General features: G+C 34.5%; 1 protein-coding gene across 1 annotated transcript; it reads left to right on the top strand.

Annotated features, from left to right (window-relative positions):
- The first annotated feature begins 373 nt into the window (after window positions 1-373).
- On the top strand, window positions 374-12456 carry LOC126976769 (HEAT repeat-containing protein 3). The gene is made up of 8 exons (XM_050825348.1): window positions 374-563; window positions 668-919; window positions 1370-1475; window positions 1944-2462; window positions 5329-5560; window positions 8338-8605; window positions 9334-9633; window positions 12276-12456. The coding sequence occupies exons 1-8, from the start codon at window positions 438-440 to the stop codon at window positions 12375-12377; spliced, it is 1905 nt and encodes a 634-aa protein (XP_050681305.1). The 5' UTR covers window positions 374-437; the 3' UTR covers window positions 12378-12456.
- Window positions 12457-16793: the final 4337 nt, after the last annotated feature.

Below are 16793 nucleotides of genomic sequence, written 5' to 3' on the forward strand. Positions count from 1 at the left end.
GCCGTTCAATAAGTGATTTTGAATTCTATTTGGATTTGAATGCTTTTTCTGAGGGCCTTATACAGGCGGGGCAAACATTGATGTAACACAAATATTTTTTACTTAGGATATCCCGCCACATAATAATAATTGTGTATATTATTTAGATTGTATAATCTTATGAATTTAACATGATTGAAATTGTATTCTTTTGATTTAAATCAAATCTACTGTAATTTGCATTATGTAGTCGTTTAGTTTGCTTGCTTTGTGAGTATTTTTTTGTAATTTTGTCGTTACACCATATCCATGGTTTTCACTGGGCCTATTCGAAACGTGTATTTGACGTTTGTATGACAGATAATTGTCAAATATTTTTAGGTTAGAAGTTAGAACTTAGGAGAGAGTACGCCGGAATCGTACAAAAATATTTAAAAATAAAATATTTATTTTAAATAATGGGTAAAATACGAAAGCGTAAGCCAAAAAGAAATAGTAATTTGGATACTGTTGAAAACTTTGAAGAAGAAATATGTGTCGATTCGCGAGAAACTAGTATTCAGACCATAATTGATCAATTGCAGGTTATAAGAAATATCTTTTAATGTATAATTTTAAGTGATACTATTGTGTTTTGTTAGTTTAATTAATAAATATCGAAGCAATTATTTAAAAAAAAATCTTCCAGGCTGTAAATGTCGAAGAAAAGTACTGTGCTTTACAGAGCTTTGCTATGCTCATAGAAAATGAACAAAACGTTGAACAAGCTGTAAGCCGAGGCCTGATTAAAATAATTGCACCATTGCTACTCGATCCTGCATCATGTATAAGGAATGCGTCTGCTGGCTCTTTAAGAAACTTATCATCTCTGGGAATGTCAATATGTGAAACTTTAATGGAACATGATATAATGACACCATTAATTTGTTACTTTCATCAGGTAGGTACTATTTTTTCCATTAAATTATAGATGTACTTAATGACAAGGTTTGATTTCTGAAAGTTTGTGTTTATGTTTTGTTTATGTAGAATGGTTATTAATTATAATTATTAATAATACTACAGTTAAACATGTTCAGGCCTTGTGCGGTATAGTTTAATGGACTATGTAACTGCCAAAGTAGGTACTTTTATAATAATACATTTATGACTTCTACTTTGATTAATTTAAGCTAAAATGTAGCGATACTGATCAGCATCAAATGCCCATGTGTTTGTTGTTTTCTACCTTTTATATTAATTTTGTGAGGGATAATGTCAAACTCATTTGAAACATTGATGAATATGAACTATTTTGGCAGTGTTCTAAACAAATTCTACATGATTAACTAAAACTAAAATTAACTTAATTATTTAAAATCATGTTTATAATGTGCAACCTTTTGATTAGTTTACAGAAACTTGGACTCCTGATGGCAGTTTGAAATCTAAGGATGAAGAGATTGACACTTTTATACAATGTGTCAATCTACTGTTGAATGTATGTGAAAGCTCTGGTCAGTATTGTATAGATTTCCTGTCTGCTTTTATTGTACTGAAAAAACAATATACAAACCATATTGTGTGTATACACTTTTTTAATAAAGTCCCAGCCACTACTGTTCAGGAATTATCTATAAATAAATTAAAATGGCTCTGTCATAGATCACTCAACAACAACAAAAATACTCCACAGCTGAATATCTTAAGTGATCCGACAGCCTGGGACTAGATTATGATTATTTTATAACATAGGAATGACAGTAAAATATTGTATATTTAATTAAAAGGAACACAAAAAAAAATTCTGGGAGAGTTTCTTGCGCCATTTCTCCGCTCTCAGAGTGCCATTTGCTTCCTGAGCGGTAGTAGTGTCTAGTATATAAGAAATGATATCAAAAAGAATTCTAAACCAATCAATTTTGAGAAAATAAATGTGTTTTCTGCCTTTTCATGTTATACAATCAACAAATTATTCTTTACAGAACTGGCTGTTAAATACTTAATGGAATCAAAAGTTTTAGACATACTTCCAAGGTATCTTGATTTGAAAACTTTTGGTAGTGATATAGTTATAGCTGTATTGCAATGCCTATTTGTAGTTTTAGAAGACAACTCTGCAGCATCAGCTAAATTACAGTCTTCCATTGAAAATCAGTTAAGAGAATTCCTTTCGTTACATGGAGATGAGTCATCTACGTTACTAATAAGAACATTAGCTTCTGGAGTTACTATAAATATGTGTGCTGGCATAATTACCTCATTACCAATAACTGTTGTCCATCAGATTATGGAAATATTGGCCAACACATTATCTATTGATCATAGAAATGCTTGTGACAAATTATCAAACTTGGTACCATTGCAAAATGAATCAGGAAAGACAATACCACCAAAGGGCAAAGAGGCTCAGGAGTTAGAATGTCACATTAAAACAGTTCTTCAATTACTTGACAGCCAACAGAGTGCCATTGAAATCCTCGCTAATATATGCGCTAGTGATGGTAAGTATTTTTTTTATATCTATATATATAAAAATTAATTGCTGTTTGTTAGTCTCGCTAAAACTCGAGAATGGCTGGACCGATTTGGCTAATTTGGCCTTGAATTATTTGTGGAAGTCCAGAGAAGGTTTTTTGTAAATTTTGTTTTTCCTTTGATGTGTCCATACATAATTTCTATGAGAGAATTTATTGACGCACGGTTTCACAGTTCTGCCATGAAACAATTTCATTACGACAGCAGGGTGCATATTTTACGAAGTAATTTTTGATGTTATGATATATCATTGACAAATTCATATAAAAACATTATTTTGTTTATTATATACAGAACGTCTGTCGGGTCAGCTAGTTTTAAATATATTTGTTGTGGCATGAAGTTACAGCTAATAATGCCACTGCTATTCCTAGAAGCCAATCTCAATGTAGCCATGTGCCAAAGACACATTATACAATATTGGAAAATATTTTGGAAATAAAATGAATAGATTGATTGTAAGTTGGATTGACATGTGTGGATTTATGCATCTACTGTACCATGGCCTAGTATTATTGTTGATACAGTAGTAGTAGTCCCTAAAATATGGTTGAGGGAGGCGATGGCTGGCTCATGCGTCATGCTTGTGAACGGGCGCTGCTTGTGGTGGCAGGATGATCCTGTTGCGGGAGACTCGATTTCAGATTCTTAAAAGTTATTGTGTATATATATATATGGATATATACATGTTGATTTATTTATAATCGCTGATAAAATGCTCACAGAATACCTTTATTGATTTATGGTGTATGTGGATGATGCAGCTACTGTACTCAATAACTTTTGTATTAATTTACATTTACTTTTTTGAATTACTCGTGTAAGACATTGACTATTTGACGTTTCTGTGTGTTTGTTGCATCATTTTACATATTATATTGTAATTGAAATGATCTGTAAATTTCATATAAAAGAGTGGCAATGAGTTTCTTGCTACTTCTTCTCATTAGCTCACCCCTTTACGAAGTAGCGGTAGATTCAATAAGAAAAAAATTTTTTTTTTGACATTCATAACTGTCATTTCCGTGAATAAACTGATTTTGATTTGATTTGAATTCTGTTGTTATACTGAATGCAATATAATCAAAAAGCTAAAGACATCAGATCCAGTTATGTATATATGTTAATGCTTAATGGGTCGGTAACCTAAGGAAAATAAATAAAATATTAAGTTAAAATTGAGTTGATTTGGTAATGTCTGTATCTCATTACTTCCAAGAATTAGCTCCTTATTAAGAACACTATCAAATGGTGTCATAATACTTTGTATATTGTGTTTATTGTCTCATAATCACTTATACTTTTCATAAAAGTCGGGTCCATGACACCTTGAGTACTTTTCGCTATCTTATATCTATGTCACTTTGTTTTGAGCCCTCCACTTACACTTCGTCCTGGGGGTGACCTAAAACTGCATAACATTATATTTAGGTTAAGTTATTATATGACTTAACAGATGGGCTGGGAGTTTCTTATCAGTTCTTCTCCCTGTCATGTCATAACCCCTGTGTGAATTGGTGTAGCTTCATAATGCCGCTAAGTGTTGTTGCTATATGTGATGTTATTGTGGGTCCATATTGGCTCACCTAAAGTTCTTTACCCGAAATTGTTCTTCCTAACTATTTGTAATCCGAATGATCATTCTTTTCCTTGTTTCTTCCTAATTTGTTAATGGGGGGAAACGCCTACAATTTGGTTCTGGCGTTGTTTTAACTGTTCTAACATAACCTAAACTATCCATTTTTAATTAATTGTAGTTGATAGAGCTTTGATCCACGATTATAGTCCTACCACTCTTATTACAACGTATTACACAGTTTTCAAGAAAAACCAAAATAAAAGTCTACCCCCCCTCTTTAATTTGTTAATGGGGGGAAACGCCTACAATTTGGTTCTGGCATTCGTCGGCACCTGCCGCGGCACGCTACGCTCGGCTCGTGCGGTGTTTTAACTGTTCTAACATAACCAGTGGGAGGCTCCTTTGCACCGGATGCCGGCTAGATTATGGGTACCACAACGGCGCCTATTTCTGCCGTGAAGCAGTAATGTGTAAGCATTACTGTGTTTCGGTCTGAAGGGCGCCGTAGCTAGTGAAATTACTGGGCAAATGAGACTTAACATCTTAGTCTCAAGGTGACGAGCGCACTTGTGGTGCCGCTCAGAATTTTTGAGTTTTTCAAGAATCCTGAGCGGCACTGCATTGTAATGGGCAGGGCGTAGCAATTACCATCAGCTGAACGTCCTGCTCGTCTCGTCCCTTATTATCATAAAAAAAAACAATTTTAATGAATTAGTAAGTAGTAGTTGATAAAATACTTGTGGTAATACCAAGGTAAGTACCATTTCCTCGGCTAACATTAGATTTGACTCTGCATGCTTTTTTACTGCATATAAAAGAGACCACAGTCCGATTGGATGAATATACAATCGCCATTGCTTTTTTATCATAATTACAATTTTTTTGCCTTGGAATCATTCCTTTCCTCTCAGCAAGGGCAAGAGCATGCTCGCGCGTACTCAATCGCTGATTCGCCATTATGAATAAAAAGAAATCTAAACAAAAAAGATATGACTTTGAATTATAGTATAAACGATGGTTATGTTGAGAAAATATAGGAAAACAAATAAAAGTATAATAGATGTTTATTGCTACTGACATTGTGAAGTTGAATGCTTCGGAATTATTAACATTTTCGGATTTCCAATTATCGGAGTTGGAATTTTAGGTGAACTTTGGCGCACCCTGTTATTGTCACTCCCTATGGTGAATAACTATATTTCTATTTCTATACAATTGAATTTCGGAATAGTTATAATTGTTTTCTTCTATAGATGGCGATGATGAAGATGTGGAATCTTCGGATGGCGAGGAGTTGGGTAATGATGAGATTTCTGATGGTATAGGAGGAACAGTTCATCCAGAAGACAGACTCCCGCCTGAGGTGCTTGAAGCAATAATATCTTTACAATTATTTGAAAAAGTATGGGCTAAAGCTCAACTTCCGGCTGTAAATGTTACAATGGTTTTAGAAGAGTACAATGATTCAGCACTTGTTGTTAAAAAGTAAGTGTTAATTATTTACATTGTTTATGAGAATAAGAAATAGAATAAAATCCTGTTCTACCTGTTTTTAAGTGGCATCATGCACATTCACAATGACATCCACAATTATGAAAAATATGATCTGAGTTGGAACACATCAAACATCACACAAATTAAAATTGAAAACAAAATTTATGAACAATGCGGATGAAGTCACAACTTGTGAGTTGAATGAGTCATATCAAGATTTACCAATGATATATCACTCGAACGGTTGGCTCAGTGGAAGAGCGCTCGCACGGAACGCGAGAGGTCGCGGGTTCGTAGCCCGCACTATTCATAAATTTTGTTTTTAAATTGAATTTTATACTGCGACATAACATTCGTGACAGCTGAACTATTTCCTTGAGATTTTATTTGATATGATTATTCTTGTAATTTAACGATCATCTGGTGTTTTTTTTTCCAAAAAAGTTAACCGAAATACAGACAAGTCAAACACCATCCACTAATGTTAGGCGCAGATGTTGAAATCAAGTCATCGGCATCATTAGTGTCTTAAACTATGGAATTCTTCGGATTCGCTGCAGTATAGGGTCTTTAAGGTCACTGATGTCATGAGATCATTTAACAAATTAGAGGTTAAATGCTGACAGGTTTGTATCCCTGTGGGTGCAAGGTCTATGATAGATATTAATGTTTTTCATCGATAGTATGTTAAACGAACATATCACTGATACTTAACTAGCTTTTGTATTTTAAAATGACCAACAGTTCCATACCCACTTTGTGCAAGGCAATGACTACAATTCTGTTATCTCTAACTCCACATTCAATCTTTTTTATTGATATAAAATATTTAAAATGAGCGAAGCGTCTTGCTTACTTAAAAACATGTAACAACAATATACGTTTTACCTGTGGGAGGCTCTTTTGCACAGGAAGCCGGCTAGATTATGGGTACTACAAAGCGCCGTGAAGCAATTAATTTTTTCATTATTTCGGTCTGAAGGGCGCCGTAGCTAGTGAAATTACTGGGCAAATGAGACTTAACATCTTATCTCTCAAGGTGACGAGCGCATTTGTAGTGCCACTCAGATTTTTTGGGTACTTCAAGAATCCTGAGTGGCACTGCATTGTAATGGGTAAGGCGTATCAACTACCATTAGCTGAACGTCCTGCTCATCTCGTTCCGTACTCACTAGCTTGCTTGTCAAAGGACCTATGCCAAACCCTCATAATTAAGCACCTATCCGGTTCACTACTTAGGAGATCTTGAAGTATTTTTCGTTTCAGTGAATACTAATAATTTCTATTGTAGTTACTATAAATAGTAACATGAATTTGTTACTGTTCGTTTGTAAGGCTTATGCTCATATGTTAAGGTGATTGTCTGCTCTAGTTTTGTGTGAATAACGAATTTTGGTATTTCATCTTTGAAGGTTGGTATTGCGAGGTTATGGTCATGTAATTGGCCATTTGGTACAAACCCCGTTGGTGTTGTGGTACCCCAAGATTTTATACCGTATGTGTAGATGGTACCTTGTTTTTAAGTTAAAGTTTACATCCAATAAGCCAATATAATTTGATGCCTAATTGTTTCCTTTTAGTGAAAATGTTTTTTTTTCCATGTATTAGGTAGACCTGGATAGGTGAAGACCATGTTAGCGCACATTATCCGCGTGAGGAACTCGCGTTCCAAATTTTAATAAAAAAAAATTAGAAGTGTTGTTCTATGTTGTATGTGTTTATGGTCAGACAAATTATATTCTCCTAGATATTCTCTTTTCCAAAATTTGCTCTTATATGTCCACGGGACATTTGGGACCATAACATTGAGTTTGTCCACAAAGTTATCCAAAAATTTGCTGCAGCTCATCAACATAGACTACAACATCACGTGAACGTCGAGACAATCCAGCTCCTTGACAACACTTAAGTTAACTTATATATTAAGAAGACTAAAACTAACAAAACCTTTTGAGTTATATAGAGTGCCTTTTATATATAATACATTGTATATTATACAAGGCACATGAACAATGTGACTTCCCCTTAATAGAGACATTAAGAAATGTTTTAATAGACACATTCTTAGTTTAATCTATCTAGCAGTTTAAGTAAAAGTAGAGTTACTTATTAGTCTAAGTTAAGGCTAGATTGTAATGCAAGTGGGGCAACATTATAATAACTATATTATTATGTTCCCTGTTCTTTACTGTCTTTTCTAATTTGTAAGAAAAGGTGAAGGAGTTTATCCAGATTCTTGTGTGAGTATGTCTTAATTGTAATATACTGTGGGTTGTGAGTTAGACAGTAAGTTTTTTTGCAGTTTATCAAACCTAACTAACTTTTTTGTGCTGTGTAAAAATTACCCAAACAACAAAATATAATGTCATAAACTCTCTTTTTGCTGTGACAAATGAGTAATCAAAATGATGAATGAGTACTAAACAATTTAGCTGTACTTACTAAACATCACTGTTATATCACAAATAAAATTTTATGAACGATGCGGGATTCGAGCCCACGACCTCTCGCGTTCCGTGCGAGTGCTCTTTCAACTGAGCTAACCGAGAAGTGAATAAAGCATACAAGATTTTATGACGATACGTCACTCGAACGGTTAGCTCAGTTGGAAGAGCACTCGCACGTAACCCGAGGTCGTGAATTCGAGTCGCGCATCGTTCATAAAATTTTGTTGTTGTTGTTTGTTGTTTTTGTAAAAAGTTGTATTAATTCCAGAAGTGAAGGTTAAAAACATAAGTAATTGATAACTGTTATTTATTTTGTTTTAGACTTAAAAATGTTCAAACGAAAGCATTGCTGGGAGTTAATAATATGCTGTTGACTCTACCAGTAGATAAACTGGGCGGAATTGATGGCATTTATAAAATTTGGGTTGACTGCGGCAAGTTAGTATTTAAAGACAATGTGAAAAATAATATATTTTTGGAGTCCGCGACAGCAGTTATGAGAACTGCCTTAGATAAAATAAAGTTTAGAGGAAATGGAAACATACAGAATAGTAGCATATTTAATAACATGGCTTTATCAGATATTGAGGTAAGAGTTACTTTTTAACTGTAGGAGATAAGGTTCAACTAGTGTGGGGCTCCTTTGCACAGGATGCCGGCTAGATTATGGGTATCACAACGGCGCCTATTTCTGCCGTAAAGCAGTAATGTGTTTCGCTCTGAAGGTCACTGCAGCTAGTGAAATTACTGGGCAAATAGATTAACATCTTATGTCTCAAGGTGAAGAGCGCAGTTGTAGTGCCGTTCAGAATTTTTGAGGTTTTTCAAGAATCCTGAGCCTCACTGCATTGTAATGGGCAGGGCGTATCAATTACCATCAACTGAACTTCCTGCTCGTCTCGTCCCTTATTTTCATAAAAAAAAGGTATTTACACATTTACTTACTATAACAGTCGATGTAGTTAATGTATAAATTATTAATATCCGGACGACCGAGCCTTGCTCGGATTTTTAAGAATGTACAAAACAAAAAAACTGATAGGACATCTGGATTTCAACCGGGGTCTTCTGCTTTCCGGATCACCGAATGTCCCATCTGAGCTATTATAGTCTTCTATATAGTGGCGAAATTTACCTTGTATTCTAATGTTATTGTAGCTGTTTCTCATTAAAACACGGATAAAACTATATTTTTCAAATTGAAACCTAGATCGATAGCTCGCCCCCGAAACTACCTGTATACTAAATTTCACTAAAATCGTTGGAGCCGTTTCCGAGATTCAGATTAGATACAAGTTTAAAGGTATTCTGTTTCAGATAATGTTGAATGGAATTAAGGAATGCGAAGTTCCCGAAATTAGATCAAATCTCATTCGCATGATTGGTATCCTGGGACTTTTATTAGTCAACAATATTAACGAAACAACAGCGAATGTAATAATTGTTATAACAGAGTTTATATTGGAGCAGGCCCACAAAGAGAATGAAGTGTGGGTTCTAGCTGAAGCCATTGATACTATTGTTGATTTATATTCCGAGGATGAGACAAATGAGATAGCGGCCAAAGTGAAACTTGCTGATAAACTGTCAATTCTGTCGCCCATTTTGAAGAATAAGGTAAGCTATAACTTATGTATTCTTTAATAATACGGTCTGATGTACGAATACCTTTGAATTTGTCATTTTTATTTATAAATTCAAATTCAAATATTTTTATTCAAAATAGGATTTAAAATCACTTATTGAACGTCAAAAACTACCACCGTTACAAAAGAGACTGCCTCAGACCTGAGAAGAATGGAAGCGCAAGAACTCAGCGGGCTTTTTTTTAATATAAAATATGGATTACAATGTAATCTCGTACAATAACAATTTATAATTAAAGAGCCTGAGGGTGTTCGCTTTATTCCCAGTCTGTGGTGTCATTAAGAAAATCGTTTATGCTATAATAACCTTTTCCACACAAACGTTTTTTAACAATTCTTTTAAATTTGGCATTGCCTACCTCGTAACCTAAATAAATATAGTGTTAAAGTTAATTTAGTTTAATTTGGTTCCGTTATTTTATAAACAAAATTCTATTGAACAAAAAAAAGAAGATAATGCATACGGTCAGCAATCTCCAGATTGCATCTTCTCAACTACGACTAGTTAGATATACAGTGCCTACTTTGCTAAAAAATAAATGCACTCCCCTGCGAATGAGACTGGGTAGGTACCTACTGTTAGTAATATGTCTACCATGTCTGCAGACGGCGGCATCATCGATTTCTTTGCAATTATTAGATTACGAATAGAATCCTTTTGAAATCCTCCCAAAATCGACAGAACTTAAATTAGGTCATAATAATACTATTGTAGAACTTGCTTCTAATAATGGATTTACAATATTTATCAACAGAATTATTGCTACTTTATCTGATTACTTGAACAATCCCATTCTTAAAAATTGTTTAGTGTGCATCATAGTAAGAACCATTCATAGTAAAGGGTGTCTCAGCGCCGATTTTAAACTTTAAACACGAATTTCTCGGCAACCTCGTCAAAATTGCCGTTACTGGTTCAAATTCAAATATTTTTATTCAAAATAGGATTTATAATCACTTATTGAACGTCAAAAACTACCACCCATTCAAAAGAGACTGCCTGAGACCTGAGAAGAATGGGCGCAAGAAACTCAGCGGGCTTTTTTTTTATATAAAATATGGATTACAATGTAATATCGTACAATAAACATTTATAATTAAAGAGCCTGAGGGTGTTCGCTTTAATCCTAGTCCATGGTGTCATTAAGAAAATCGTTTATGCTTTAATAACCTTTCCCACACAAACGTTTTTTAACAATTCTTTTAAATTTCGTAACACATTTGTTTTGTACATTTTCTGGGATCATATTGTAGAAGCATATACATCGCCCAACAAAAGACTTACTAACCCGACCCAACCGAGTAGTAGGCATAACAAGTTTATGTTTGTTCCTCGTGTTAACATTATGAATGTCACAGTTTCTAGAAAATTCCTCAATGTGCTTATGAACATACAGAACATTATCAAAAATGTATTGAGAAGCAACAGTCAAAATGTTTATTTCTTAAAATTTTTCTCTTAATGATTCTTTAGGACCTAGGTTATAAATCGCGCGAATAGCCCTCTTCTGCAGCACAAAGATAGTATTAATATCGGCCGCACTTCCCCATAACAATATACCATTGGACATAATACTATGAAATGATAAATCAAGTCATATAAAAACAAAGCCGAGTGGAGCATGCCACAAATTACACCATATTCATGGTATTCTCTTCCCATGACTTGTATTTAAGGCCTATCATCAGACCCAGCTTGTCACGTGATTGGCTTAAGAATACGTCATCAGTTACGATGCCTGTTAGTTAGTTAGTCTTAGGCCATCATGGGAAAAGCCAGGCCGAGTAAAAAAAATTTCAGTTACGGTTATGTATGTTCAATATAGACAGAAAAGTGTGCTTACATTGTCTTTAAGCACACTTTTGGCGTTCCGCTATCAGACTACGAATTATATGCTGTTATATGTGTATAAAACATGATTTATTGACGCAAAATTAGATAGTTCATTGGTCAGTGGTAAACACATCTCTTGATCCCTACTGTTGTGGATATTTATGGGCGATTGCCTCACCACGAAAATTTTAAATAGTACTTCAATACAAACTCTTTTAATATTATTGGTCTGTATAATGTCCGACAGCCTGAATACCGTCTAATTTGCCCGGACAGTATCCAAAGCACGCGAGAATGTACGGCTTTATTCGCCTTGTACGTAAATCGCCTGGCAACTCTAGCTGGGTTTGTGTCCTACGTCACAGAGAACATTTACGTTTTTTTTCGTATTTAATGACAATCAATGCATTTGCTACATGATAATTATTATTTCTGTTATTAAAGAGCAGGTAGGGATACCATTTAGTAATGTGAAAAGTCCCGAAATTTTGATAAAAGTCCACACTTTTAAGTTGATCTCGTTTTATTACCTTCTAAATTTCATATAATTAAAAATAAAATGCAGTCAAGGTACAGAGCCTGACTAGAATCTAAAATTTGGGACATTTCCGGTTTAATCCGGACGTATGGTAACCCTAAGAGCAGGGCACCTGTTGTTAAGTGATCACCGCTGCGAAAATTCTCTTGCAATACCAGAGGATTCACGGGAGCGATGGTTTCTTTTTTAAAAATTCATAAATGTACTTATAATTATAATAGACTTACTTTTTTTATTGCAGGCAAGACAACAAAAGAAGCTCCCCAAAGAGTATAAAGTCCTGGTATCTACGACATGTTCCAATCTTCCCAGGTTTATTAAATATATCAAGGAGTTAAGTTGAATAAGTACACTTTGGTACTGGTAGAGTGTTATTATTGTACAGTTTTATTATTATCTCTGAATATATTTTGTACTAATCACTACTATTATTTTTCGTCATTCATAAATATATAAAAATAGACAATTAGTTCTAATTTTACATTTTTGTGGATTTTCAGCCTACGGTCTGTCCGAATAATCATATAGAAATATTGTTACTTTGTCTAATATTTTTACATGACATAGTAAAAATATTTTCGGATCGACTTAAACTCCGATAATATCGCACTGCGCCCATCTACTTGATGACCCATGATGGAATACCTCATGTGCGTGTCCCACAAGTTTGGTCACCATATTCTTCAAACTGAAAAACAGATATAGAAGCACATTACGCTTGTGAGGGTAAACTAAATATTATCAGTGAGAGGCTCCTTTGCACAGGATGCCGTTTAGATTATGGGGACCACAACGGCGCCTAATTCTGCTGTGAAGCAATAATGTGTAAACATTATTGTGTTTCGGTCTGAAGGGCGCCGTAGCTAGTACTAAATTAATGGGTAAATGAAACTTAACATCTTATGTCTCATGGTGACGAGCGCAATTATTGTAGCACCGCTCAGATTTTTTGGGTTTTTCAACAATCCTGAGCGGCACTGCATTATATTGGGCAAGGCGTATCAATTGCCATCAACTGACGGTCCTGCTCATCTCGTCCCTTATTTTAACAAAAAAAAATATCAGCAGACAGTTTGCGCGTGGGGATATATTTGGTATCTACTAGATGGAGATGCATTGGGGGATAAATACTCGTGCAAATATATCTTTATGCTAGTTTTTGTGCAACTGTTTGGAAGTTAATATGAGAACAGGTTTGTTGTTACTATTTTACGCGCAATTTTTTTTATTTAATCAAACCTTCCATGTTCTTTAAGGAACAACCAAAAAGAAATATGACGAATTGGTTGAGCAGTTCTCGAGTTTCGCGCTTAGCAACATTAATTTTTATTTATATCGATTTTTGAAAATTCTGTTATATAACGCACATTATATTTTGTGAGTGCCAGAGGCTACATTACATGCCTACATTAACCTGAAAAATCAAAAAACTTTCGTGGTTGTAGTATTTTGCAAAATCTGAGAAAAAGCGATCGAGCGAAAATGTTTCTTACGAACGTTAGTCTACACGATTAGAGATACATTTAAGCAAAACTCTATTGTGTTTGAACTATGACGACACTGAAAAACTCGAACGAGCAGTCTATATATTGAAGTACATTTCCGTACACATGTTTGACACACACACACACACTAAAACACACACAAAAATTCCACCTTCGCACGACACGCCAAAAGTTAGGGTATCATCCCCACCATCTGGATGTGTGGCGGTCCTCCACAGTGCGGTTTTCAAGGAGCTTTCTTCCTCGTACCACGAAGCTGTGCGGTGTTTCCGGGACGATACGACATGGGTACCTTCAAAAAAAGCGGGTACACCTACCTTAAAGGCCGGCAACGCTCTTGTGATTCCTCTGGTGTTGCAAGAGAATGTGAGCGGCGCTGATCACTTAACACCAGGTGACCCGTACGCTCGTTTGTCCTCCTATTCCATAAAAAAAAAACACACACACACAGTGTCTTAAACATGATTTTACTTTATTTTTTTTACTTTATTTTAAATATAGTTTATGTTTTAGTGTCTTACACGCAATCGTGTAGTTTCTGGTCTTGGTGGATGAGCGGGTCACCCAGTTATACAGGTCCACGAATAGTACATTGGCCATCGCGACTAACTTGTTATTTTATTTCATCAACGGCCGTTTTCAATAACGTATCTCTAGTTGTGGATATATACTATCACCGTTTAATGACAAGATTTTATCTATCCATAGTTATGTCATGTTATATAGTCATGTCACATTATAGTTATGTCGATAGGTTATTTAAATGTAAGTAAGCGTAATGAATGGATTTGTCTTTAAAATGGAAAATTTATTGAATTAGGCGTTACTTTGCGGAATTCCATAATTATACAAATGATTTAAGTTTTCTTTAGTGTTAACTCCGCCAATATTTGTTTTTAAAACAATTCGACACGTGTTTCGCCAAAATCTGGCACGTGACACCTGACCTGTGAGATTTTGGCGAGACAACACGTCCTGAGGATGCCTCGTGTAGAGGCGAAACACGTGTCGAATTGTTTTAAAAACAAATATTGGCGGAATTAACACTACCTCTAGTAAGTTTGACTAAGGATAGATAAGTTATTGAAAACAGCCGTAAGTCAATGAATATATTTTTATTTTTTATTGTATATATATGCATTTGGCAGCATTGGAACACCAACTGACATGGCGACACTGGTAAATGCGGACGAAGTCGAGGGTAACAGCTAGCACTACAATACTTTTATTTATTTATCTATATGACGTGGTTCAGGCTGAGGGTCTCAGATGTGAATAAAATGTGATATTTGGATTCTATAAATTTATTCATCATTTTACTTTAAAAATAAATATTTCTTTATTTTTTTTATCACCAAAAATCCACTAAAATAACAATGTTAGGAAACTGTATATAAAATATATCTATATATATATATATATATATATATGCATCTAATTGAAAATTGGTAACAATTTAAATAAATTACAATTTTAAAATGAATTAAATAAATAGTGTTTATAAATCACCTCAGCACTATCATAACACAGTAAACAACATTATTAATTATGTAAATTTATCACAATTACTTACGGTTAGATACGTTGATACATATACTATGCAATTGGATATAATAGTTTACCTTAATTTACAAGAAGAAAATCGAAAAAAATCTCTTTTTTTCTTTACATTTGTTCTTTGAATTCAAGTACGCGTGTTCGCGTAACTTTTAAAGCCTTTTATACCAAGATAATTAATACGTCTAGACTATAGATAAGTGGTTCCTAACCAGTGGTCCACAGGAGTCGGAAATAGGTCCGCGGATAGCGAACCAATTTCAACGCTGCATATTGTGAATAATTATTGATTTGACGAGAACTGGAAATAAATTCAAAAGGTATCTACGTCCTTAACACGATATCAGAATATTTTCAGAAGCATAACATTAGCTGGAAGAAACTCGTTGGTTTCTGTACTGATGGTGCTCTGGCCAGCAATGTTGTCACGCTCTGGTCTGGCAACGTTAGTGAAACAGAAGAATCCTAAGGCAATGAGAAGGTATTGTATCATCAACCGTCAGGCGTTAGCTTCGAAGACTTCCTGGATGCCTTAAGAATACAATGCAAATGCAATGCAATTTTTAAAATTCTACCTTTTGATTAAAGTTTTTTTTAGGATTGATTCAGTTTATTTTTCTCGTACACCGTGGTCCCTGCCAACAATAAAAAAATCTAAGTGGTGCATGGCCAAGAAAAGGTGGGAAACCACTGCTCTAGATAGAGCCTCTTGATGCTAGTAAAGCTATAAAAACAGGCCAGGTTTATTATTACGCGATTTGTATGTTGTGTTAGTGTGAGTGCACTGCTCAAAATAGAGGTTAACAGTCAACCTCAATTTTTTTCGACGATTTCACAGCTGTCACACATTCTAGACGTATTATAAATCATCAAAGGTTTCAATGGGTTTGTTGTGTACTGTCCATGTGCTTCGGTAGTACTTATTTGTAATGAATTTTTACCTAGAATATTATTACTTCGTGTAAATAGAGATTTGTTTAAAAACTTAATATATTACTTGTCGGTATGGCCAACATAGAAATAATGCCGCTAAGAGCATTTGGAATATCGAATTAAATAACATTTATAGATTATTACTCTAAATCCACCGCCACAGCTGCAAAAGGAACATAATATTATACCTAACATTATATTATAACATTTGTTAAAATTTAATATAATATATGTAACGGTTATTTCTTCGATAATGGATTGGTCTCCGCTGCGCTCCAACTAGATACCGCACTACCTAAGAACAACGAATAGCTTTTTATTACGGTAACTATTAGATACTTGTGTGCGTGGCATCTTGACACTTAATGACATCATTCAAATTTTGTAACATACGCTTCGTGTTATTTTAAATTGAAATTAATAAAATACTTACTGATGATATGTGATCCCAGTGTCTTTCTTATTTTTTGTACTATTATTTTTACAAACTTTTACTACACAATCCGGCATTTTAGTTTCATGTGGCACGTCAACGTCACACATTTGTTCGAGACTGGCCCGAGTACGACCACTTAGTATTAGTTACCGCACTTTGCGACTACGCTTGCGGTATCTAGTTGGAGCGCAGCGGAAACCATCTTTAATGTAAGGTTTGTCTTTAAGTTGTTTTATATTTATTAAGCTGCCATTTATATATTAGGTATACATTTTATTTTTTATTATTTAGTTGTACTTAATAAATACAGAAAATAATAACTGCGGAC

Source organism: Leptidea sinapis, chromosome 42 (genome assembly GCF_905404315.1).
Source record: "Leptidea sinapis chromosome 42, ilLepSina1.1, whole genome shotgun sequence".
Taxonomy (NCBI): Eukaryota; Metazoa; Arthropoda; class Insecta; order Lepidoptera; family Pieridae; genus Leptidea; species Leptidea sinapis.

Excerpts from the sequence above, each read along its gene's own strand:
- LOC126976769 (XM_050825348.1), top strand. The coding sequence starts at position 438 with ATGGGTAAAATACGAAAGCGTAAGCCAAAAAGAAATAGTAATTTGGAT. Across the intron at positions 920-1,369 it reads TAATTTGTTACTTTCATCAG|TTTACAGAAACTTGGACTCC; the intron begins GTAGGTACTATT and ends CCTTTTGATTAG. Across the intron at positions 9,634-12,275 it reads CGCCCATTTTGAAGAATAAG|GCAAGACAACAAAAGAAGCT; the intron begins GTAAGCTATAAC and ends TTTTTATTGCAG.